This window comes from Antennarius striatus, chromosome 3 (genome assembly GCF_040054535.1).
Source record: "Antennarius striatus isolate MH-2024 chromosome 3, ASM4005453v1, whole genome shotgun sequence".
Taxonomy (NCBI): Eukaryota; Metazoa; Chordata; class Actinopteri; order Lophiiformes; family Antennariidae; genus Antennarius; species Antennarius striatus.
Genome location: NC_090778.1, coordinates 5,388,363 through 5,413,364, shown reverse-complemented (window position 1 = coordinate 5,413,364; position 25,002 = coordinate 5,388,363). Strand labels below are relative to the sequence as shown.

The window sequence follows — 25,002 nt, the reverse complement described above, 5'->3', positions numbered from 1 at the left end:
AGATGCTTTTGCATTCATTTAGCTTTATGAAAATCAATATGATCTGATCATAATTACAGTAAAATGACTCTTTACTCCTTTACCTCCTCACCCAGTATAGGTTATTCTGTTTCTGCTGTTGTGTATTGGTGATAGATTATGGCACACAACATTATTTATTCATGAGAAGCAACTATAGATGTAGTGCAAGCTTCTCCTGAGTATTGTCCATCTGTTAGCTGGCCTACTGTACACACTAATGTAATACGTGGGTCCTCAGGAGGTGCACTAATAGCTGTTCATGTGTTAATGTGTCACCATGTTTATCTGTGTAATAATACTGCAGTTAATTATAATTAGTGCCATGTTGTTGGAGTGTGATTTATCTGTCCCTGAAGAAGTGCAAGACAAACAGCACCTAAAGTGTGACCTTAGTGATTTTATTTGATCACCACTGGGTTGACAGCAGGTCATCCCATCACAAGAAACCCCAAACATGGGAAAACCTGGGGTCTAATTGCACCTTATAATGCATTTTAATACCCATCTCTGAGGACTGCTATACATATCGTTTTACACGAAGCTGTGGATAATTTAATTTCCACCAAGGGAGCTTTCACCATTAGCCTATAATAAAAAACGAAGATTGGTGCCAGATTTCTAACACAAATGCCTCTCTATCACTATGATCATGAAATTGAAGCAGCACGTTTCGGGCTTTTTCTTGTAATTGATTTCTGCTGAATAAAAAAGGTTGCACTTATGTTATTCACTCTCTCTTTTTTGTTCTGGTCCATGATTAACAATTTCGTCTTCATTAATGTAGTTTTTCCGTTCTATTGCAATACACATTAAATCTAAAAGCATCCATAACTCGGCCAAATTCAGTGCAAATTGCTTCTAAATTGAACATCACTCAGATCCAAATGCACTCAGAGTTCTAACTTGACATTGTTGCTTCTATCATTCACCAGGTGTTGTAATTTATATTGAACTTTACAATAAATAAACTATAAGGAAAAGTTATTATAGTCATCTTTCATTGAATGAAATATAGCAAAGGGGGTCTTCTGTAGACAGTTTACATAATAATTTTCTTTTGTAGGGCGCTTATACTCTTTTTCACAGTCTGATGAGCAATGCATCAGTGAACTGCTCTGCATAGACAGATAATAACATGCTTTATCAAGTGGTGTAATACTCCAGATAGCTACACAGAAACATCTGAACACCTCTGGGGACTAAATCTGTGTGGCTCACTTCCCATCTTCGGCTCTAAAAACACACAGCTGCTTCAATAGACCGCAGTGTGGAGGGGTGTCTCACTTTGATCTTTAAATACCCTCTAACGATAAGGCACGCTCATTGGCTTGAGTTTCTACAACTGCTGGGCAAGAGGCAGACGCTCCCTTGAATCTCCCCCCTATGAGTCTGTAGTATAGCGAATGCGAGAACACCTCTTCCCTCGTTTTTTTTTTTTCTTCCTCCAACACCACCACCATCTGTCCCTTTCTTCCATTTCATGTGCTCATGCACTCACACACCCCTCTCATAGCAACAGCACAGCGCCACCGCCTCCCCTTGCCTTGCAGTGAATTTTTTTCTGCTGGATCTTCGCCTCGCACCATGCAGACGGTCCCTTAGCCCTCCCTGCCTGCCGTTCCCCCCTCCCCCACCCGCAGTGCTCCTGTTTCACTCAAAGATGGCGTCGGCTCCAGAGCTTCAGGTCTGTGGCTGCATTTTTAGGCTTGTTGTTGTCTCCGTTTCGCACGATTTTGGCACCTTCTTCTCGGCGGCTCGACACGAAATTCCGGTGAGTAGAAGCGGAAACCGGATGGGAGAGGTAGATTTTTTTTTTACGTGGTTTGCTTTACCCGAGATTTTCTCCGAAACCAGAACCGGACCAGCTCGGGGTTTCTGGGGAACCGCGAGAGGTAGAAGGAGAGCGGGTACGGAGGGATGATGATCGCGGAGGTGGGTGGGGGGTGCGGGGGAGGAGGGGGGGAGAGCCAAGGCCTAGCTACTCCGCTCCAGCGGCCTTGTCTTCACCGTATCGCAGGCTGTAGCGTTACGTGGGAGGGCGGTTGGTGGAGGGAGGAAGTCAGGAAGGTGGGGACCGCTGCTAGGGACGAGTCTGTGCGGCCAGTCTGTCCGTCACGAATGCTGGGAAGGAGGCCGCAGAATGTAACGCTGCAAAAATCTGCGGCCATGGTATCTTCATTTTTACACTTGCCCGCTAGTAGCGATGGCCGTCTGCAAGTTGCATTGTGCCTTTTGCAAGGCCGCGCTCTCTCTTTAATATCTGTATATAATTAAAAATAAGATTATTTGCGTGTTTGCTGCGATGTTGTTGCTGGTATTATGTGAAATATCGACCTTATGAACAAACGTTGTCTTTCTGAGTGAGAGCTGTGGTTACCCTCCTCTTTCAAGCTGTTTACGTTTCACGTTAGTGACAAAATCGTAATGTTAGCTCTTCGGTTAGCTCCTGACGCTAGCTCGCTAAACAACAGATGTTAGCGGGAAGACTTTGTTGGATTAGAAGCTGCTTTATTTTTCATTACAAGTAAAAATGAACTGCATGAAACTGTTGGGACAATGTGATAATAGACGTGGTTAGCCTTTAGCTAGCCTCTCAGCTAATGTTTGCTAACAGTCTGTGTTTTGACTGCATCATGTTTACGTTAGCAACCCCACTAGCCCAATGAGCAACTCGTTAGTGCAGTGTTGGAAAAAATATTTAACATCGTTAAACCGAATTGTTTCCACTATTGTATAACCTGTGTCAGTTGGGGAGCCTGCCCATTAGCTGACAATTCGTGTGACAGACTGTTTTGGTTCTAGAAGTCATAGCTATGTGCTATAAGAACTTTGTGTTGCTTAAAAAGTGTGCATGTCCTACTTTATATGGCTGTAAAGCAACCGAGTTTAACTAGTAACGTTTTAAACGTTATACCCCTTAAAATATATGTTCATGTTGTCATCAAACCAGTCAGCATTTAAAGACATAACTAAGCATACTTTTCCTTCTTAAACATCTGTGGGGTTTTTTTCTGCTTGGCTAATTGTGTTCTTTCCTTTTATGTGCAGGGTTCCTCGGTGCAGTTAGCATGAAGATGATCGTAACCGTTCTCTGGGATGAGATGCCTCTTCCGTCCCAGAGCTGAGAGGCTCAGACAACTGGAAAAGTGAAAGACAGTACCAAACAACAGGAACAAGCAAGGAAGCATTAATGCGGGAAAACCTTCTGGAATTTTGTACTCCACAGGGAGTAAATCACGCATTCTGTGTCACCTTCATCGTTGTCATCGAAACGCTATTCCATATCTTGGAGACTATGAACAACTTGTGCATTTTACAGTAATAATTGGCCAGTTTACCTCTGACAGTAAATGTTAATACCCTAGATAGCAGTCAGCTTTTTGAGGAATACTGTGATTGAACAAACAAGTTTTTTTGTTTGTGCACAGGTATTTCGTGACAGACTAAGTAAGACGCACATTTTTTTCAAAGCTGCTTTATTGTCAGCATCTATTTTACACTGCTGTTTAGGAGTGTTAAGTTGCGAATACACCTGCTCCTTCTTCCACCCCCCCGCTTCTCGCCAGGGACCCTCCTGGCTAGAAGTGGGTGGTGGGTAAACTACATTTTAGTGAGTGGAGCGTAGGCTCAGGGGGTTTGTGCTATGGTCAGCTGCTCATTACCGTGCTGCTCATTCTCAGCTTCTGAGGGACTATCTGTGCGACCCCAGGACAAGGGATAGTAAGCAGGTAGTGGTTAAAGAAGAACAGGAACAGGCGGCGCTACGGCGCAGGCCAGGTATTTCCTTGGCTCAAGGTCTCTCTTTGTATGTGGTCATAGTAGTAAGGCCTAAAAGCCACTGCTTTTAAGACTGCAACCATGGTGAAACTGGCCAACCCAATGTACACACAATGGATCTTAGAGGCCATCAAGAAGGTGAAGAAGCAGAAGCAGAGACCTTCAGAAGAGCGCATTTGTAATGCTGTCTCCATGTCCCATGGTCTGGACCGTAAAACAATTCTGGAGCAGTTGGAGCTCAGTGTTAAGGACGGTACCATCCTTAAGGTCACCAACAAAGGTCTCAACTCCTACAAGGACCCTGACAACCCAGGGCGCTTTGCCCTGCCTAAGCCCAAAGGTGGTGGCAGCTCTGCCGTAGGTGGAGGAGGAGGAGGAGGAGGAGGAGGAGGAGGCGGCAACAGCAGTGTTTCTGGTAGCTCTCACTCCCATTCAGGGAAGAAACCGGGGCTCGACTGGAACAAGTTAATCAAACGAGCACTGGAGGGGCTTCATGAGGCTGGTGGCTCCAGCTTAAAAAACATTGAACGGTTTCTCAAATGCCAGGCTGATGTGGCTGCCTACTTGTCAGGCAGTGGCTCCATGGGGCCTAGCCTCTTCCACCAGCAACTAAGGGTGGCCCTGAAGAGGGCCGTGGCCCATGGACGTGTGGCAAAGCAGGGTCCAATGTTCCACCTCATCAGCCGCTGCAGCTCCCTGGATGACGGGACTGGGACAGTGTCTTTGGAATCATTGCCACCTGTCCGGTTGTTGCCCCATGAGAAAGACAAGGTAATGTGTCCGCATATACCTGTAATACAGCAATAATGTAGTACTGTGCACATACCTTAAACATGTGATCATATTTGTCGGCGATGAATGATAAAAAATGTAAAAGTTATCATTTGGATATTTCTGACTGTTTTGAAAGAATTTGTTTTCATCATGTCAGATAATACATGGATATAAGACACTGTAGACATCATTTGTTCATTGAGTCAGCAGAAGCCTGTTAGAACAACATTGGTGGTTAATTTGTTAACCAGAAATCAGATGTGCTCCTCAGATAACACTTCTTGGAACAACATAAGCAACAATTTGGGAATGTGGCAAGAAATGCTTTTTCTGGGTCATTTTCAATTCTTAAAACTACCGTATCACTTTCATAAGTATTTCTCCACATTATTTCTCCACTGGTTCAGACGGATGTCAGCATGAAATTTCATCTGTTTTCTTTAAATTATTCCTCATCTGCAAGGTTTTAGTTACTGGAGCTCAGAAATATCTTTTTCAAGGGAAATGGAAGTTATTCTGTTCATCTTTGTGTTTGAAGATGTGTCCCATGTGGATTTTTGTATACCAAGTCAGGTCAGTGTTACTTTGATGACAGAGTTTCAGAATTGAAGTGTTCACATGCGTCGTTTCAGGCAAGCAATACTAGAGTGATGTGAGCTGAGGTGTTGGAGGAAAAGGTCAGAGGAAAAAGTCACATGACCCCCAGCCAACTGCAGAGAGTATGGACCAGCTGCAGGGCTGCTCCCTGACAGGAGATGGGAGGAAGAAGAAGCAGAAGGGAGGATAGGAGCACAGAAGAGTGAGGGAGAGGTGGTTTGGAGCGGTGCTAGAGGAAAAGGCCTGGATGATGCAAGCTGCAGGCCTCAGAAAGCAGAGAGGGAGAGGCAGACATGTAGGCGACAGAGGAGAGCGGGAACACACCCACTTTTGTAACCTGATCAGACAGAGCAGTTGGCTGTTACCCTGTGCTTCTTAGGACTGTGAGCATGTGTACACACACACACAGACAAACAAATGTGAAACCACACGATTGTAAGAAAGAAACATGGCATACACTTACATAAACTTAAAGAGAAGACTGATATGGGAGCACATGCAGAGCTCACAAATCATAAATCGTCTACGTCAGATGCCGAAAGACAAACCGTCTTGACAATCAGTTGGTAAATGAATCCACTTGAGCTGCACACTACTGCTAGTTGTTTTCCGTCCAGTCCATGCCTATAGTTTTCCAAGACAGTAGATTGTCCCATAAACCTTTTTGTCTGGTTCACAGCATTATCTCTCTCCATTATGTATGTGTATGTGTGTGTGTGTGTGTGTGTGTGTGCGTTTGCGTGCGTGCGTGCGTGCAACCATTCATACTTATGGTAAGGATTGCCGTACACATACTATAAAATGGGATTAACCTAGAGAGCAGGCCAGAGTCACATGGGGTCTGACTAACACAGTGACCTGCTTGGCTGCAAACGGTCCTCTTCTTAAGACTCAGAGATCAACCACTTCTTTTCTCTGACTCAGCTTGTCATTGGCCTTCCAGTTGGTCTCCCAAAACTAAATCAAAACCCAAATGTAATGCATACCTCAGTGTGTAAAACAATGTTTCTACATAGGTGGAATATGACTCAATTTTTCTGAGTCAGTTCCAAATTTCAAAATCAACACAGATGGATTTATTTTATCACAAGCATTTTTTACGTTAGAAGATACCCTGTTACACCACTGTTATGAAGTGAAATTGTGAACATAAGATGTGAAGGTTTTCAGATATTTAGAAGTTACATATTTTTTCCTCTAATGCATAACTTTGAAAGATAACTGCAGCTCCATTATTTGTGTCATGTGTCTCTTGTGTTGTTGATGGGCATGTTAGTCTGAGCAAGGACAAAGTAATCGCACACGAAAGACAGTTGGGTTTTGTATGATCGCTCTCTTCCCATCTCACGCTCTACCACTGATGCATCATTGCCATATTGCCCTGCATGATTGCTGGCAGTTATGAGCGTGAGTAAAGCAGAGTGGGGAGAAATCAAAACAAATAGCTAAGAACTGACTTTGACCTCATTTGCGGGGAGATTTGTGTATTCAACATGGTGGTGTATGTGTGAGAGTGCTCCATTCAAACGGGATCCCAATCCCTATTTTTGTCTCACCCTTCTCACCCTAATAGGGTACCATTGCCAGGTCATGAGGGGGGAGGTGAATGGCGGAGTGAAGTCAACTAGGGGTCATGGATATATAGATGGCAAACCTCATTGCCTCCTCGAGTGCCCGTTAGCGTATGAGGCGATGGCCATTAGGTGGGATGGGCTTGATGCTGAGCTTTTGTGTGTATGTGTGTATATCCATGTGTGGGTATAACTAGTGTTTGTGTGTATGTGTGATTTCATCCCGTCAAAATAGGCAAGAGCAATTTCCTTGCCCTATGGTTGCCCTTTCTCCAGCAGCTGGAGTGGGGTGAACAAGAGTTCTCGATGGCGACGTGCAGTGTCACGGCGAGGACGTGTGAAAAAAGCCAACAAAACACACACCCACACCCCTCCTTCTCATATACAATATTGTACTTGTGGTGATTTCCCTCCCAAATGTCCACCTCACCTGATCAGCTGCAGTTGCTGCTGGTAGTGAGGAGCTGCTGCATTAGAACGCTCTATTTAATAATAATAATAATAATAACAACAAGTGTCTGCTATTACAAAATGTGGCATTATATATGTATATATTAAAAAATCTTCTTTACTGTATTTTGTTACAGCCGCCATCCAACTCTGATATCCCAAAAATAAAGTCTCTTGTATTTACTCGTGGTTATCAATCAGATCACCATTGATCTGAATTTGAGAATTAAGAATCTCCAGAAATGGGCAAAGTGTTATAACCTGCGTTTCTGCCTTTTTCTTTTCATTACTTCCGCAAAATATCTTGTTGTCACAGGACCTAAGTTTCTGTGTTAGATAGCTGGATGGAAGCATTTTTAGCTCTACACCACAGAAATTCAGGGAAAATTACTAAGTTGGGTGCCATGAAATGCTCTGTCTTTCTGTCCTCAGTTTTTCCTCATTTTCACATTTTGTGCTCATGACCTTTTTTTTTAGGAGAGGAAGTCACATAATCTCAATTTCTGACAGTTTCTACATTGCTAGAGCCAAGGCCTCAGTTGACCCATTATTATTGCCTTAAGTTGAAAAGGCTTGTTTCACTCTGTGATGGAACCAGCTTCAACTCCATGCTGCATTGCTGCCACAGACCCAGTTCTTGTTTGACATTTAGCGCTAACACACCAGTAGAGGAAATTGAAAGACTGTCAAGCATTCATTTATGAAAGCGGGTCAGTTCACACAAAACAGTTTGAATGCATTTTCTTCCTCAAATTTATTGCTCTGAGGACATTGGTGTTAGGTGTTGCTTTTATTCCTTGCATAGATTTTTTTCTCTGTCCTATTCCTAATTGTGCCGCACGTTCTTCACTTAGAATTGAGATCACTATTCTCAGTGATCCTTTGTTTCCACATATTGAAATGGGTGAAATAATAACGTTAACTTGCTGTTGGATCATATTTGAAATGTTTCTACTGAATCACATGGTACAAAGCAGCATTTTCACTTGCTGAGGGAGAGGGCAATGTTAGTGCTGAGTTCAGGCCCATTTGTATTCTTAAGGTGAAAGTCGAAGCACTTGTTTGTGATGTAGCTTATTGAATGAAATGTAGAAGAATCTTGGTTCTTCAGTAATGAGGTCTCGTGTATGTGTTAGTCGCGATGGGGATTTAGTAATGATCGGTCGTGCAGCTCGAATAACAGACCATTCAGTTTCATTCATGCATTGTAGAGACCCTGAAAATGTGTATCTCATGATTCAGTTACTTTGTGAAGGCAAATTCAAGAATCTGCAATTCTTATAAAGTTTTTTTGTACCAATGGAAAGTGCTTTTTTTTTCTCCAGTCAGTCAGTGCTGTTGTTCTATTTCCACATTTCCCAGAGATTTTGAGAGATTTTTAAAATATTTTTGATACTGACTCTTGCTTGAAAGTATACTTGTTCATTAATTTAATCAGTCAGTCACCATCTAAGGGTCGGCACTTCAACTTTGTACAGAAACTTTTCCTTTTTTAATATCTTTTTTAGTCCTGTTTTATGTAAGTCACCATTGATAGAAGTTTTTGTCAATCCACATCAACAGTACAAATTTGATTTTTTAGTTGTGGCCTAGGCCAGAAATGTTTTTCTTTTAGTTTTGCCATGTTAAAAAAATGAGGTCAGGAAATTCTAAAGCAGTGAAAAATGGCATTTGGCAACTCCTTTTAAATCACGACACTCATTTTCCACACACTTCAGTTTCAAGAGTTTTCTATTTGACTGTCTTATAAATAATTACGATTTTTGAAAACTGTCCAGTGTGAGTTCTGTGTTCAATCTGATGCGTGCCAAAAGATGCTGGCCAGCATGTATGATCACCAAAGGCTTCCTTTATGTATTCTTGGCCATTAATTTTCAATACAGCCATGTTTTCCAGTTTTTCCCAATTGGCTTTGGAAGAATAATTGGTGACAAGACCCCTGAAGGCAGCAATTACCTTAAGCTCACTGGTGATTTTGTGAAGTGAATAACATTTTGCACGTGAAGTATAACTGAGTGGGGCCTTGTTTATGACTAACCTCCCCACCCCAAAAATAGAGCCGGTGTGTAGATCAGATGTGGAAGTAGCGGCTGGATCCCTGCCAGGCCCACTCCATTTCATACAGTGAATTTTGGCTTTGTGCTCCTTGGCTAACCTCAGTTTCTAAGGAGGTGATACTTGGCTGAAAGTAAAGCATGTTGGCACAAAACTGCATCTTCCTCAGGCTGTTTGTAGATGGCACAAGGAAAGTATACCAGTTAATTTCCAGGCTGGTGGAGCTTAAGTATTTCATATTTGAAATTCAAAATTTACCCTTCTATCTGTTGACTGATGTCACTTGTTAAATTTACATTTGCGTTTCCTAGACTGTTATGTAAAAATTTAACAGTAGCGACTATGCCGCCTGACGTCCCGTGTGGAGTGCATCTTTGACTTTTATAACAAGTGCATATGTGTTTGTGTGTTGTCTCTGCTGGTGCAGTATGTCCTGTAACAGTGATCAATGAGTTTGTTTTGTAGGTGGGGGCAGCCATCAGGGAAGTGTGGTGGGGGGTGCTGAGATTGGGCTTCCATGTTAATGAGATCCTTGACTTGAGACGAGACAAGGACAACAGCATTGCTTTTCTCTCATTCTCTTTTCTCCCATTGGCTTTTATCCTCCCCCTCCTCCTCCTTATGTCACCCTTCCTCCATTGTTTCCACCTTCCTGTTTCGTTCTCATGTCCTTTGCCTTTGGATAGTAGTTCTAAGGCAGTTTGTAAAGGGAAACCAGGCCACCACTTCTTTTCTTTAAGCTATTATCTTCCAGTCCATCCATTTTAGGCCCCGTCCACACAGTGGTGGTTCTTTTCGAAAACGCAGGTTTTTGTTGCGGTTACGCCTTTCGTCCACACAACGCAGATATCTGGGTCGAAAACACAACTTTTTGAAAGGCTGGCCAAAGTGAATTTTTTTGAAAACGTTGGTTCTGCGTTGTCATGTGGATGCTGTATCCGCAACTGTTTCTGTTCAGGGGTCGTGTCCCTGCTACGAAAACTGCTGTGTCAGTGTGTGACCCGTGTCTACATTTTCAAACAGAATGGACGGAGTGAAAACCGGCAATTTTCTAACACGTAACAATTCCACGTCGAAGACGTGCTAATAAATATGCTTGACAGGTCAATATTTGTTCATCTGTTTATTTATTTATGAGTCATGAAGTTTATATATTCATTCATTCGTTCATTCACGTTCTCGCCAAAAAGGCCGACGCCAGTTCTGGGTCTGGCTGGGACATGCTACCTGCTAGTGGGAGAACTCTGATGGAGGTTGTCCTCCAGGAGGACCGGCGCGAATTTCCACAGGTCCCGGTTGTCTCTCCTGTCGTTACAGAGATGTTCTGCTTATAAACATGTTGATTAACGCACTTATGCAGTAACGTGTGGACGGAGATTTTCTCGGAAAACGATGTCGTGTGGATGTGAATTTTTTTCTATGTGGGGTGAAAAAAGTTGCATTTTCGAAAAGATCCAGCTATGTGTGGACATAGCCTTAGACAGTGCTGTACATTGCTTCTGGAATTCATAACAAGCTTTTAACAGTAAAATTTAGAGCTAAGCTAACACATGATATAAGGTGGGCCGGTCAGATTCTGGGATCGTCAACCATCGATTTGCACATAGACATGTGTTTTACTTGTAAGACATGTTTGGATTGTTTGTATGACACATTGAGTCCACACATTTGCTGCAGCTGATTGCTAATAGTTACCATAAGGCGTGTCTTTCTGCTTCAAAACAATGTTCTGAATCCTCGTAATGTTGGTGAAAAGAAAGCACACATCAAAGCATGAACGCACAGATTTGAAGTAGAGCTGCACAGTTTCACATATACAATACACATCCCAAGTCATGTGTCCGCCATGCTCAAATGGTCAATCTGAGAAATTTCTAGGGTGCTGATTTGGAGTAGTAACAGTCTTGGCAGCAGTTCTGGCTGAGGTAGAAAAGACTGGCATACGGAGGAAATACAGTTCCCAGGATGAATTTAAGGATTGCATTTCAGTTTCATACTGCCTGTCATGGAGGAAGGATTAGCTTTTCATTTATTAGTGTCTGTTGAGGATTAATTTACAGTGGCAGATAGTAACTGAAGTCTCACAGTAATGCGTGTCTGTGTGTGAAAGGCAATGCTTTCCCTCGGGTCATGTTTAGTTGAGCGCTCACTGGCGAATGGAAGCCATTGACCTCCTCTAGCAGGAAAAGGGTTAAACGTTAAAAATGATTGAGATGATGGTCGCACGCATACTGCCAAGAAGACGGCCGCAACAGATTTTCCCCTTAACACTTTCAGTTTGCTTTGCTCTCATCTGGATTTTTTTTGTCTGAACCCTGGTTTTTCCCACGACTCGCCTCTTATTCTTTCTTGTTGTTGTTGCTGAATTTCATTTCTCTTCACTAATTCTGTTTGTTTTTTAGCTACTTTTCTTTTATCATAAGTCCAGACCACATGGATAGTAATGATTTTCTATGGAATCATGCTGTGTTTCCTAGGATTTGATTTCCATTCGTTAACACTGGTATGTCATAGTTTAAAAATGTTAAATTTGAGAACCCATTAATAGTAAATAAATAGTAAATTTTCAATGATATTGAAAAGCTTTGGTTGTGCCAGCTTACCTTTGTTAAAATGATATTAAAGGTCCCATTTTATGCATTTTTTTTAATACATGTCATTCAGCTGCCAGATGTCCAACTACAATGTATTGGAAATGTCTTGCCCCAAAGTGATCCGTGGTCCTCAATATCTTTGATTTAATATGGTTAAAATCCCTTTCCGAAACTCTGTGTTAATGCGCGCCCTCTGTCATCACATCCCTCCCTCCTCTGAGCTGCCTCTATCAACTTCTCCGTCCCCCTCGCATTCACGTGCGTTTTGTTTACGTGCGCCACCTGAACGCGCCCACATTACAGATCAATCGATCGCCATAGCCTGGAACTTTATTAACTTTCAGTAACTTCACTGCTACATATTTCGCTCTAATTCTTCTTGTGTTTTGCACTTTTGTTTTTCATGATATATAACGGTTGATTTTTTTTTGCCGCCAAGTGTGGAGCTGCTTTTTCAGTCCACTTTACAAAGACTCGTCGCTCGTGTAAACATGATGAAACCTTCCGGTGAGATAATTAAAGCTGTGTTTTCCGACAATCGCCATTGACAATGACAGATCGTGGATAAGGTGGAAGCTAAGCTAATGCAAACTAATGAAACATGGGATTTTACCGGTAAGACCAAGTTTCTCTCTTGTGTGTGTGTGTGTGTGTGTGTGTGTGTGTGTGTGTGTGTGTGTGTGTGTGTGTGTGTGTGGATACACACAGCTGTCCCATCACTTAGAAGAGCTAAAGGCACTTTCATTCACCAAAAAACAAACACTTGTTCTGAATTAGTAATTAATGTGTAGCTGGTTATGTGTTTCTGTGATGCAGGGGATAGCCTCGCTCACCCACACACTCGCACACACACCTGACCGAAGCAGGGCTAACTAGTTAGCCAAATGATACCCGACTACAACAGCTTGCGAGGAATTTTCACTGTGTAGCTCTGAGCCGGGTCATTATCACACACTGGTACCGTAGCCTGATCATAAACAACTCACGTGAGCGCGCGCGCGCGCACACACACACACACGACTGAAGTGGAGCTAACTACTTAGCCAAATACTAGCTGATTCGAACAGTTTGTGGGGAACTTTCAGTGTGTAGCTCTGAACCAGGTCATTGCCACACACTGCTACTGTGGCACAACCCCCCCCCCCCCGGCCACACACACATACACCTGACTGGAGCGGGGCTAACTAGTTAGCCAAATACTTGCTGACTTCAACAGTTTGTGAGGAACTTTCAATTTGTAGCTCTGAGGTAGGACATAACTGTACACTGCTACCGTAGCCTGACCGAACTCCCCCTCGGAATGATCACGCCCATTACCGGTTGGACAATCAAGTATGACTCAGGATAGGTCAATTTACTCTATCAATCACCCTGGAGATGACGTAAGGTTCAGTGCTTTATGAATCCGATAGTTTGATTCTATCCAGCCATGAATCCAAAAGATTCCAAATATCTATCGATGCAGGAAGTGTTTGTTTTCCAGATTCTAGGATTTGGTCGGGTTAGGGAGGACCACTATGTATATGTAGCAACCTGAAAAAATTTGTTTTTCATATTAGGACTTAAGTTTCATATTCACTGGAAATTTAAAACGTTCTTTGAAGTTAAGTGCTTGATTCTAACATTTTATTTTTGAAACATAGTTTTTCATCTGGTGTGGCTTCCTGTGGAGATAAAATCCTCATCAATTGTACTTAACTGCGCAGTTAAACTGATAATTGGATGTTTGTAAGAACTACAAGATGTGTATTAACTTGAGAATGTAGTTTATGAACTGTAACACCCAGGATGCTTGAGGAACTATAAATCCCAGCATGCATTGTGATTGATCTGCACTAAGAAAGTCCTCGAAGCCATCACGACAGCAGAATTATGGAAATAATTAGTTATTCCCCACTAGGTCAGTGTTTACTGTGATATTTGTTGTAGGTGTTAGCATACTGCTAGCAGTCTTGCTGTCATTTTTATGTTTTTATCAAACCGATTATGCAGTTTCATACATAAAGTTCAAGTACACAAGTCCAGCATTGGGCTGGTTTAGTGCTGTTGTGGGAAGAACGGTTATCCAAGTTTGTCACCACCACCGTGATGCTAGCTGTGATGAGCCACGTCTTTGAGACTCATTAGGTGGGTGTAGAAGCTGGTGGTGTCTCAGTTGTGTTTCCTAACTTTGTCAGTGTTAGGAAACACAGCTAGTGTTGTTTTTTCACACTAACTTTACATTGTGGTGCGGTGATTGTGTACAACACCCACACGTGCTACATTCAAGACACATCAGAAAGTAGGAAAATACCAGCTTTGTCTTGGATAAATAGATTTTAACTCATTGTCCAATTTGTTTTTCCCACCAAGGAAAACAGAAAATAGTGAAACATCGATCGATGAGTTTACGTTTCATCACTGAATCTGTGTTTCTGTTTTCAACAATGGCAGTAATTGATTTGACAAACCTAGATCCGATTTAATGAACATGCCTGTCCAATGACCAATCATCCAGACATCCATATTTTCTGAGCTGATCATGTCAACACACAATTTTCAAAAGTCATCTTGAATGCATCACCAAGACACTGCATGCATTCTCAATGCATGGAATCAAAGTGTGTTTTGGGTTTTTCTCAGTGTGAGGGACATATTCGATAATGTCAGCTCACACTGTTTTAAACAGCCATTCTGATGTGATCGTAGACAACCCCAATCACACACTCCTGTCTGTGAGAATATAAAATGGCTCCAGATATGGAACTATGGCGTTCATCCTCCAGTAAGACTCTATCATATTTAGACCCTGCATATCTTTGCTTATTCTCTTCACTTTTCTCTCCATTTACCTTGTTCTTCCTCCTGCACCCCACACCTTATTTTTCTTGTTGTCCCTGTTCTCTTAGCTGGGTGGGTACAGAGGTAGTGGGGGTGTTGGAAGCAGCTTGACTCAGAAGGAAATGAACCCAATAAATCAAGCTCTTGTCCCTGTCTCCTCCCTGCCAGGACCTGCTGCCTGCCCAGCCTGCTGCAGTTATGTGCATTTGCAGTGCTTTCTTGCAGAGAACCTTGTAACACCATCCTCAGTGAATGTCATGTTGTTGTTTTTCCCCATTTTTAAAAATGATGGGATTGTCCCCCGTGGGTTAAGTGCATGTTTCAACCATATGCGTGACTCCTACAAAGTGTTCCATTTCTTAAGATTTCTGGTGATCAAAAACATGCTATTAAGCATATTTATTGTTTTTGCACCATTGGTCCTAAATTCAGACTGCAGAGACACTCATCCTTTAACTGAGTTTCTTGTTTGTTTGTTTTTGTCAGCTACAGTGGAAATTCATTGTAAATGTGAGGGTATATTTGATTTGTGACTCTCCTAAAGATAAGCTTGAGTGTTTAGCCACATAATAATGAAAGTATTTTACATCCTGAAATGTCATAAATTGTAGATTAGGGCTCTGCTACCTTGGGATATTAGAATTAACTTTTGAAGTCATAATGCTAATCTAAATAACTATCTATGGATAGGTTTAATATCTTTTCAACATTAATTAAAAGTGTGATATCAGAATGCCTAATTACTGTAACCTTTTTTTCTCTCTCTCCAAATAACCAGAAGATGTTGTTCCTGAGATGGTACAAGATTGCACTATTTTTTTAAGTATCTGTTAAATGTCTTTAAAAGACATTTTAACTACAAAAGGTTGAAAAGTATTTGACTATACCTTTAGCAAGCTTTAGTCAAACATGTCATTGTGATATTTTAGTATTTTCATAGCAAAGTTTCAACAGTTATAACAAATGATGTGAAGTGGTGGGTGACGAGGAAAAATGTAGTCGAATTTAAGGAGTTTATGAGGACATTTATACAAAATAGACATTTATTTACATGTGTTGTTTATAAATATTTACATGTTAAGAATATAATAATACTCATCAATATGACTATAAATGTCTATTAGTTGTGTTTACAGTACTTTTTGTGTTTCTCAGTTCTCATTGAGCAGTAGTACAAAGAATCAAAACCATATCAGAAGTTGTGATAATTCATTGAAGGACCTGATGGAAGCTATCATAGGTGCTGAAGGCAATTTTTAGATAGAACAGTGAGTCCTTATTGTCAGCAAATCAGTTGGTACCCATCCTGTGCTGCCCTACTACTCTAAAAATGAAGGCTGCTTCAGTGTAAATAATTTTCTGTATTAAAACGACAAATAAGGTTTTGCACACACTAAAGGAATACTTCGGAAATGAAGCCAACGTTGGATTGCCTAAGCCCATAAACTTTCTTCGAAGAACACAAATGCTGCCAGCCAAATTTTAACAGAGAAGAAAGCTAGTTTCATGCAGCAATGATTGGAATCTCATAAATGAATCTGAATCAGCTTTGTTTTTGTTACTCGCTCATAACATTGTAATCACACTATTGAGATTTTTGGCACTGCTCCAGGTATGTGGAGTCCATTCAAAGACTTTGTCCTTTTTAAAGCTGTAGTTTTTAGGGTGTATCACTATTTTCTTACTGTAGTTGTCAGTTAGGTTCTTGTCTTGTAAACAAGTTGTACACATTCAGCTTTTTATAATACTTACAACTCTCCAGATTTACGTTTATTTAACCTAAAATCACAGGCAAAAGACCTTCATTCAACATAGTGTGTGTGTCTAAAGACCCGTCTGATGGTGATAGTGTACGCAGACATGTGCTGTGGACCAATTGTTCTTGTAAGGTTGTGCTTCCATCAGTGAGGTGTGTTTTGATCAGTGTGAGAAATTCTCAATAAACACTCCCTGCAACTGCAGAAGAAGATCTGAAAGGTCACAACGAGTTTAACTGGCACCTAATGCAAGACCTGTCACAACAGAATGTTCTGGTATTTCATGCCTTCCACATTGCATTTTAATGTACATTTTATGAGTTGTAAACATCAAACCTAAAAACACGAAGAACATTGTGTTTAAATTGTTAATGCGATACATGTTTGACTTGAATGACTGCTGAGAAAGCAGTTGACTCTGAAGTGGAGGTAAGACACCACTTTCCCTCAGGGTGTTCAGGCCCCAGCCTCTTTGAATCAGTGTCCCCACTCCCCCGCTCGTCTTGTGTTTGTGTCTGCGTGTAGTGCACCTGCAGTGCTTCAGGGAGGTGATTTTTCAACATTATTAAACACACAAGTCCTTTTTGATGTCTAACACCATGTCAAGTGTCATCCTACCTTTCATCTTTTCTAAACACAAACCTGGTTTAACTTGTGTCCAAATCAGATAAGGTATTTGTTTTGTGGAGGATTTTTTGTGGGAGCGGGGTGCACACAGGTTGATTTGGTTTGTGTTTTTGGGACACACTAAAAGATTTATTAGTGTTTCAGAGTAAGTGTCAAAATGGGACACGTTGCTCTGGAGTTAAAGTCCTGAACCAGGAAATGAACTCAAGCTTTTGATCAAACAACTTAGGAGTCAGCAGAGACACTGACACGATTGCAGCTTCTAACGTGACATGCTGCATAAATAATGCAAGCTCACTGTAGCTCTCATGTTCTTCATTGTCCTAAACTCTCTGCTTGATGTTGTCATTGTAACTTCCACACAGCCACAACTATCTACTGTGGCAGGACACATAAAGATGTTTAGTTGCTTTTATTTACACAACAAAGCTGTTAAACTGACCGACAGTCTCCTCTCTCTGTCCCACCTCCAGCCGGTAGCAGAACCCATCCCTATCTGCAGCTTCTGTTTGGGGACCAAAGAACAGAACCGTGACAAGAGGCCGGAGGAGCTCATCTCCTGTGCTGACTGTGGCAACAGTGGTGAGTGGTGCTGCATGGCCAGAACAGTTATTACCAGACCAATATGTTAACTTCCTCTTTGTGTCAAGTATGTTCATTGCAAGATGATAGTTAAATATTAGGATTAATGTCTATTTAAAGAAGAAGCCAGAGCAAAATTTGCATCCAAATTAGTTCAGTGTATACAGTGTGCCCTCGTGGATTCATGCATCAACGCTCACGACTTCACCTCATTGTGGATTTTTGGTAGGCAGTCACGTAATACCGGACGCACATTCTATTGGCTCTTACATGAGACACAAAAGTGCTCTAAAAAGTCGATAAGGGTTTAGGAAAAGGTAATACAGATAAAATGTGGTTTAATATCAGTATGGGGTGGATAATGGACATTTAAATTACCGTAAATAATAAGGTAAATAGTTCGTCGCTCGATCACGTAATTTGTTAATTGCGTGTGGTTCCTGGAACGCATTAACCGCAAAGAACGAGGGCGTACTGTTTTCTCAGTTCATACCTGCTGAGGTATTTGCTCCATAAAAAGATCACGCTATAATTAACACTTACCGGGTAGTGAAAGTGAAAAAGAATGAGCCATTCAACTCTGATGGATTCTTTCTCCTGTCGAAGACTTCCAGTGTCAATGAAATAGTAGCAGAAGTTGTCATCACAAGTTGTTTTTTTTAACAGACGACTCAACAGTTCGATGATGATGATCCATCTCTATGATGCTCTTGTTTGTTTACACTAAACAAAACAGCGATGGACTCTTCGTCATGGCTTTATTGAACCATGAGGGTCTGAAGGGGGGTGTGTGTATCAAAATAACACAGACACACACCACACTGGATGTGAAACATTGCAAACATGTTCTGTCCTTATGGTTTTTAATTACACCACTGTTTTTGGTATAAATATTTACCTTCTGGTGTGATAAGATTTTTACTGAGCTCTGGCAGAGATTTTAAGAGGCTTCATGCTGTACAGTAATGAAACTTGACTTTATTTAATCTCTTGATGTGTCACAACCTCGCAGAGTTCACACATTAATGACTGTTTCACTTATATCATCTGTAATTGTTTAACTGGAAGACTATTGGTTTCAGAAATTACACTTGAACTGAATTTATCACTCAAACAATTCGAATTCCTCTCAAGACTTGGAACTTCAGACGAGGTTTCAAGTTCAAATACCGAACAGACTCACTCTTAACTCTCTATCTCACCTTGTATTTGTCACACTTTAAACATGTAGGTAAGATACAAACCTATTAAACTTGTTACTCTCTGTGGCATTTAGGCTGTCAGTGCCAGTATTTACCAGGATTTGGTCTCATTGGATGGTTGATTCTCTACTTACACAGTTCTATCATCACAGAGGTCTGCCATTGCTTTGCGAAAGTAGAGCAGAGATTTGCTTGCTGCTCTTCCCTAGTTGAGTGTCTGTCCCAGACAAGGCCAGCATGTTTGCTGTTCTTCAGACACAGCAAACACATTTCTCTGACAGATTGTCATTTATATTTGAACACTCTACAACCAGGTTGGATTCAGTGAGGGGGTTTGAATTCCAAAAGGAGTTTTTTTTGCCTCCGATCTTGATGCAAGTGGGTCACGGCTGTCACTCAACAGCAGCGAAAGAAGTCAGTATCAATGATGCATTTGTTTGTGTGTGCATTGTTATATACCTGCAGGCCACCCGTCCTGTCTCAAGTTCTCCCCAGAGCTCACGGTGCGAGTCAAGGCTCTTTGGTGGCAGTGCATCGAATGCAAGACTTGCAGCAGCTGTCAAGATCAAGGAAAGAATGCGGTGAGTGGATGAGTTAATATGGCGGACTGGCAGCTTAGCAGTGTCTGTAAATGCTCTGTTCTCTACTTAAGTTCCAGATAGAGACGTTGATAGACATGTCTGTGGTCCTGGGATTGAGCTATTTTAGTCAGCCGCATCCTGGTTCTATTTTTCTCTAATACTTTGTCAAACCACAATTCAGTGTTATTCATATGTTTGTAGGAAGGTTAACAGTTGAGGCAAAATGTTCATTGTAAGTGTGTGTGTGCATGTGTGACCGTAGGACAACATGTTGTTCTGTGACTCCTGTGACCGGGGCTTCCACATGGAGTGTTGTGATCCTCCTCTCACGCGGATGCCAAAAGGTACATGAGCAGCCATCACGTAAACCCCGCTAACCTATTCAGCTTGTACCTGTTACCACTTGAAACTCTTAATGGAGCGGTTCGGTTTTCAGTGTGTCAGAGCTGTAATGGTTACTATTTCTGATCCCACTCAGTGTATGTGAGCCTGTGTTTCCCCTTCCTCTTCCCCTCCCAGGCATGTGGATCTGTCAAATCTGCCAACCCAGGAAAAAGGGAAAGAAGCTTTTACATGAAAAGGCAGCACAAATCAAACGGCGCTACAACGCCCCCCTGGGACGGCCCAAGAACAGGTAAAGTAAAATCTTCAAGCTGTCTTTATCAGTGAAAGTCACTCTCAGATGTTACCAGAGGCGGTTTCAGTTGTGGTCCATTAGTACCGTGTCGCATCTGGTCCTATAAGCAGGGCTCTGGACACACTGGGTTGTATTACCTCCTAATAGTTCCTGTAATTTCTCTGCAGACCGGGTCGGCCCTTCAAAAAGCTGGGTGGACGCGGTCGGCGGAAGCGATCTGCCTCGGCCAACTCCTCCTCCAGCTCATCATGTGAGGGTTATCCCGGTGACGATCGGCTTCTATTTTCACTGCACGACGACGATGACCTGTCGCAGAGCAGCCTGCGCTTCAACAACAAGACCAAGGGTCTAATCGACGCTCTCACCAAGTTCTTCACACCGTCTCCTGAGGGCCGGAAGGCGCGGCACGAAGTCGTGGACTATTCCGAACAGTGTCGCATTAGAAAGAAAGCCCACCGCAAAGGAGAAGGAGATGACAGGGGGGGTAAGGATGAGTTCTTCTATAATCATCACATCACAACTATTGCAAGAGTACCTTTAGATGGAACATAAATACATTTGTAAAATAAATTATTAATGCAAGACACTGAACCACTGGCCGTTGTAGTGACGCCTAGACTTTGTCCTGTTTTGTAAAATGTTAGACCCTGATTTGAACTTTTTGGAGCTTGTAGAGAGTAAAATTGTTATACAAATAATTTTCCCCTTTATTGTTTTGGAAAATAGTTTAGTTTTATTGAGGTGACCACCAGAAGTAGTTTCTACTGACTTTTCTGAGCTGAGCTGAACTGTGACAGCAGGTTGGGGGAGTATTTCCTTTTATTAACACTAAGGGTAAGGCTGGTAATGGCATAAATATAACTGTCACTGATGGACTACTCTTATTTATTAACAAGCGTACATGCAATATAAATAAACACTGTCAGTCCCCACGTTGTGTCTCACTTTAATCTCCTGTGGAAAATTCCTCCTACTTGAGAAAGTAAACATTGATATAATTACCCTTCAGAAATGTGTAAATATGCTGAAGCATTATTGTAAAGGTGGATCAGCAGACATCTTGGCACCTTGTGCAGCAAGCTTCTGTCTAGATTTCATTAATAGAGACTCTTTTTACCCCCCAGACAATCAGGACGGCAGCGACTGGCGCGATGAAGACGACAAACTGCCCGGCCACGAGAACCTGACAGAAAAAGACATCGAGCTGTTCAGGCACATCCAGGAGCTGGCACTACAGGTACGTATGTGTAATATTACATGTTTGTGACAGTTTGGAAGGAGGAGTTAAAGAGCAGCCAAATTGTGGAGAGTAACTCCATCAGCAGGGGAAGGGGGGAAGGAACTCAGGTCAGTTTGATGCACACATGGGGTGGGAAATGTAAGGAGTTGTGAACGATTGTATTTCCTCAGTGAGAGCAGTTAAATGTTAAATCCCAGAAATAGCATGTATATCTGTTCCTATAGATCCAGTGCAGGTCAATCAAAGTGAGAAGTGAGGGTGAAGGACATGGGTTTAAGTGACTAGTCAGTGCAAAAATAGAAGACTTGAGCTTCACTGTAATAGATGTCATTGAAAAGCTGCTTTGATTTTAGATAGATTTTTGACATTCTTCTTGTGATTGATAGTTAACATTAGTCTGTGTTAGAAAGGTCAGGCTGCTCAGTGTAATTGTATTGAGAGGCACAAGATGGGGCGTAAAGGTCATCCCATGTTGGTGAAGTCAAAAGTGAACAGAGAGACTAATGATGGTGTCCCTACACTGACAGGTTAACCAAGCCAGTATAGGTACCAGTCAAGAGGAAACAAAGTAGTCCCATTACTGCTCCTGTTTATGCAGCACAGCCATAGATTTTGTGAGGATCGAGTGGTTCATTTGGCCTGCATCATGCTTGTTATATAAATCATTATCCCGTATACTGGCTGCAATTTTCCCACTAGTGTTTAGTGTTGGATGCTGACGGAGTAGTAGGAATTAATGAGGTGTGAAGAGGGTCGATGTGTGCCGTGGATTAGAGTCCATGATCATCATAACCAACAGGCAGGAATGTGCAAACTGGTCGTTTAGAATTCAGAGGCATTGCATTTTCACTTCTCCGTTGTCAAGCAACAGGTAGCTCAGTCCTTCTCATACTTATATACATGTAAGTGATATGAAAGTACGTCTTTCAGTGAATTGTTTTAATGATATTTTATTTGTTTTTATTACTGCGTTGTTTTGTCGAGCTAGATCTCATACAAGTAGCCACACGATCTTTCCTTTCTAAACCTGGAATGTAATTCATTTTTGCCACTTTTTTCTCTCACCTTTGTCCCTCATCCCTACAGAAAGTTGGTGTGACTGGTCCACCAGACCCACAGATGCGTTGTCCATCAGTCATTGAGTTTGGCAAGTTTGAAATCCAGACGTGGTATTCATCTCCCTATCCCCAGGAGTACAGCAGGTAAGCTATCACAATACACTGAAGGACAACAATACAATATTGTTAATCCCCAGGCCTGTTTGTAGGCATAGAAATCAACATCAGTGTAATGGAGCTCAATTCTAAGGTTGCTTATAGCACACTTTACAAACCAGAGTGAAGGAAGTTTGAGGTTTGCTGTGTGTGTGTATTTGAAACAAGTAAAAAACATGGCCTGCTGCTTAACATACCATATCTGCTTTTGTATTTTTAATAACTGTTAGATCATTTAATGAAAGGTCTGTATCCCTGTTTCTTTAAAACATACAACTATCTCTATCTGCTCAAGGTTTTTGTAACTATTATACACTTTTCCGTCTTTCATTGTGCTTCTTTTACTTTTCCCTCTTCAGACTACCAAAGCTCTACTTGTGTGAGTTTTGCCTGCGCTACATGAAGAGTCGCAGCATCCTCTACCAGCACATGAAAAAATGCAACTGGTTCCACCCCCCTGCGAATGAGATCTACAGGAAGGACGATGTTTCGGTGTTTGAGGTGAGAAGCAGTTCAGATATCTGGAGTGAATAATAGTGATATGTTGTTGAAGTTGTTGCCCAGAAGAAAGGTAAAAATGTATGAAAAAATATAAGAAAGGACCAAAGAAATCAAATCAGAATTACCCACATGTGCACACACCTATCAGAAATATGTTTTTTATTTTTTCCATAAAAATACTTCTGTTTTAGGTAAATGAATCACATGCATAGTCGCAGTTCAATTATTGAACAATATGTTAAACAGTTCAATTCCTAACGGTGACTAATTGACAATTTTTTTTTTCTTGTCATCTGGGAAATGTCACTAGTAATTACCAGTTTGCATTGGCGCTGTTCTTCTGGGTCTCGCAGCCAAGCGTCACATTATTTCAGTGGATTGATGTCTGCAGGCCACGGCCACTGCAGCTCCTGTTTCCCTGCTCTGCAGTTTATTCTTACTCAGAGGAGAGCAGGGATAACTGGCAGGCTGCCAAAGTCTCTCCTCTTTCTTTCTCTTAACAGCTCTTTGTTTCTCTCCTCCACCCTCTCTATCTGTCAGGGTCTCCTGAGACATAGCTCACATCATTGTCTGACACTAACTTCTACTTAATTCACCTTCATGTGTCCCACAGCTCTTCCAAAAGCAGCCTGAAGATGGACCTCTGAGCAGACGTCTTTTTAGAAAACTATGTGTCACTGTGTTTTATTGATAAGTTGTAATCCTTCTGCAGGTTGATGGGAATGTAAGCACAATCTACTGTCAAAACTTGTGTCTGCTGGCCAAGCTGTTTCTGGATCACAAGACCCTATACTACGATGTGGAGCCCTTCCTTTTCTACGTCCTTACCCAGAATGATGGTAAAGGTTGCCATCTTGTCGGCTACTTCTCAAAGGTAGGTTTTTTGTCTTTCGGCTGTGTTTTAGTATCTGTGTCAACTACCATCTCACGCGTGCTTCATTTCCAGGGATCACATTCCACTGTAACTACCCTGTCAAAAGCTTTGAACAACTGCATAAGCCCAAGTACAGTATTTCCCGCAATATAAGGCGAACCTAAAAGCCTTTAATTTCTTCAAAAACCGACAGTGTTCCTTATAATCCAGTGCGCCTTATGTATGAAAAAGTTTTACAATATGTCATTCATTGAGGGTGCGCTGAGAAAAATAAGTTATAGATGACTGGCATTACTCCACATTGCTGCATCACAGATAAACAGTGTTGTGAGCACTGGTTCCCCTCTGTGGAGTTTGCAGTTGCTCCCATTAATATTCAGAATTGCTGTCAAAACATAGCAGATAGTGAGTGGATGCAGCGGCATCAGCACCCTGCTGTGGTCTGCCTTCTGATGGTGAGTTGAGGTTCTTGATGTTTATACATCCCCGTGTCTTTTTTCCTTCTTTTCCAGGAGAAGCACTGTCAACAGAAGTACAATGTATCGTGCATCATGATTCTTCCACAGTACCAGCGCAAGGGCTACGGACGCTTTCTCATCGACTTCAGTAAGGGCTCCAGCCACGAGCTTCTCACATTCTGTTATAATACCAATAATGTTCTTATTGAACAATGAAACTGATCAATTAATGAAGTAGAAGCAACAGTATGGCCAACATCTTCTACGACTAATGTTCTCTTTGTCCTTGCTTTGTTCTTCCCTTCCTCCAGGCTACTTATTGTCCAAGCGTGAGGGCCAGCCGGGGTCTCCGGAGAAACCTCTGTCGGACCTAGGTCGGCTATCCTACATGGCTTACTGGCGCAGCGTGGTGCTGGAGTGTCTCCACGAGGTCCAGGACCGACAGATCAACATACGACAACTCAGCAAACTGACAGGGATCTGCCCACAGGACATCACCACCACCCTGCACAGCCTCAACATGTTGGAGCAGAGAGGAGACAGGTTAGAGACGTGAGACAAGGTTCTCTTCCCACATGCAGATCTGAGATTTTTAAGCACTTTTGTCTAAGTTGCTTTACACCTCACATATATTGAAGTTGGCTGATAAAGTTGTATCGCTCACGTTTCC

The 25,002-nt window shown here is 41.9% G+C and overlaps 1 protein-coding gene across 3 annotated transcripts in view; it reads left to right on the top strand.

Moving 5' to 3' along the window:
- Nucleotides 1–1,665: 1,665 nt before the first annotated feature.
- Nucleotides 1,666–25,002, top strand: part of kat6a (K(lysine) acetyltransferase 6A) — a 30,529-nt gene continuing 7,192 nt past the window's right edge. For 2 of the 3 annotated variants that reach the window (XM_068310186.1, XM_068310184.1), the window contains exons 1-13: nt 1,666–1,792; nt 3,070–4,569; nt 17,517–17,625; nt 19,293–19,408; nt 19,671–19,752; nt 19,928–20,042; nt 20,213–20,529; nt 21,170–21,282; nt 22,372–22,487; nt 22,859–23,000; nt 23,713–23,874; nt 24,387–24,480; nt 24,644–24,875. In XM_068310186.1, coding sequence (XP_068166287.1) covers nt 3,880–4,569; nt 17,517–17,625; nt 19,293–19,408; nt 19,671–19,752; nt 19,928–20,042; nt 20,213–20,529; nt 21,170–21,282; nt 22,372–22,487; nt 22,859–23,000; nt 23,713–23,874; nt 24,387–24,480; nt 24,644–24,875 — 2,288 coding nt within the window. In that variant the 5' untranslated portion in view covers nt 1,666–1,792; nt 3,070–3,879. The remainder of the gene's footprint in view (nt 1,793–3,069; nt 4,570–17,516; nt 17,626–19,292; nt 19,409–19,670; nt 19,753–19,927; nt 20,043–20,212; nt 20,530–21,169; nt 21,283–22,371; nt 22,488–22,858; nt 23,001–23,712; nt 23,875–24,386; nt 24,481–24,643; nt 24,876–25,002) is intronic. The other variant, XM_068310185.1, reaches the window with a different exon arrangement.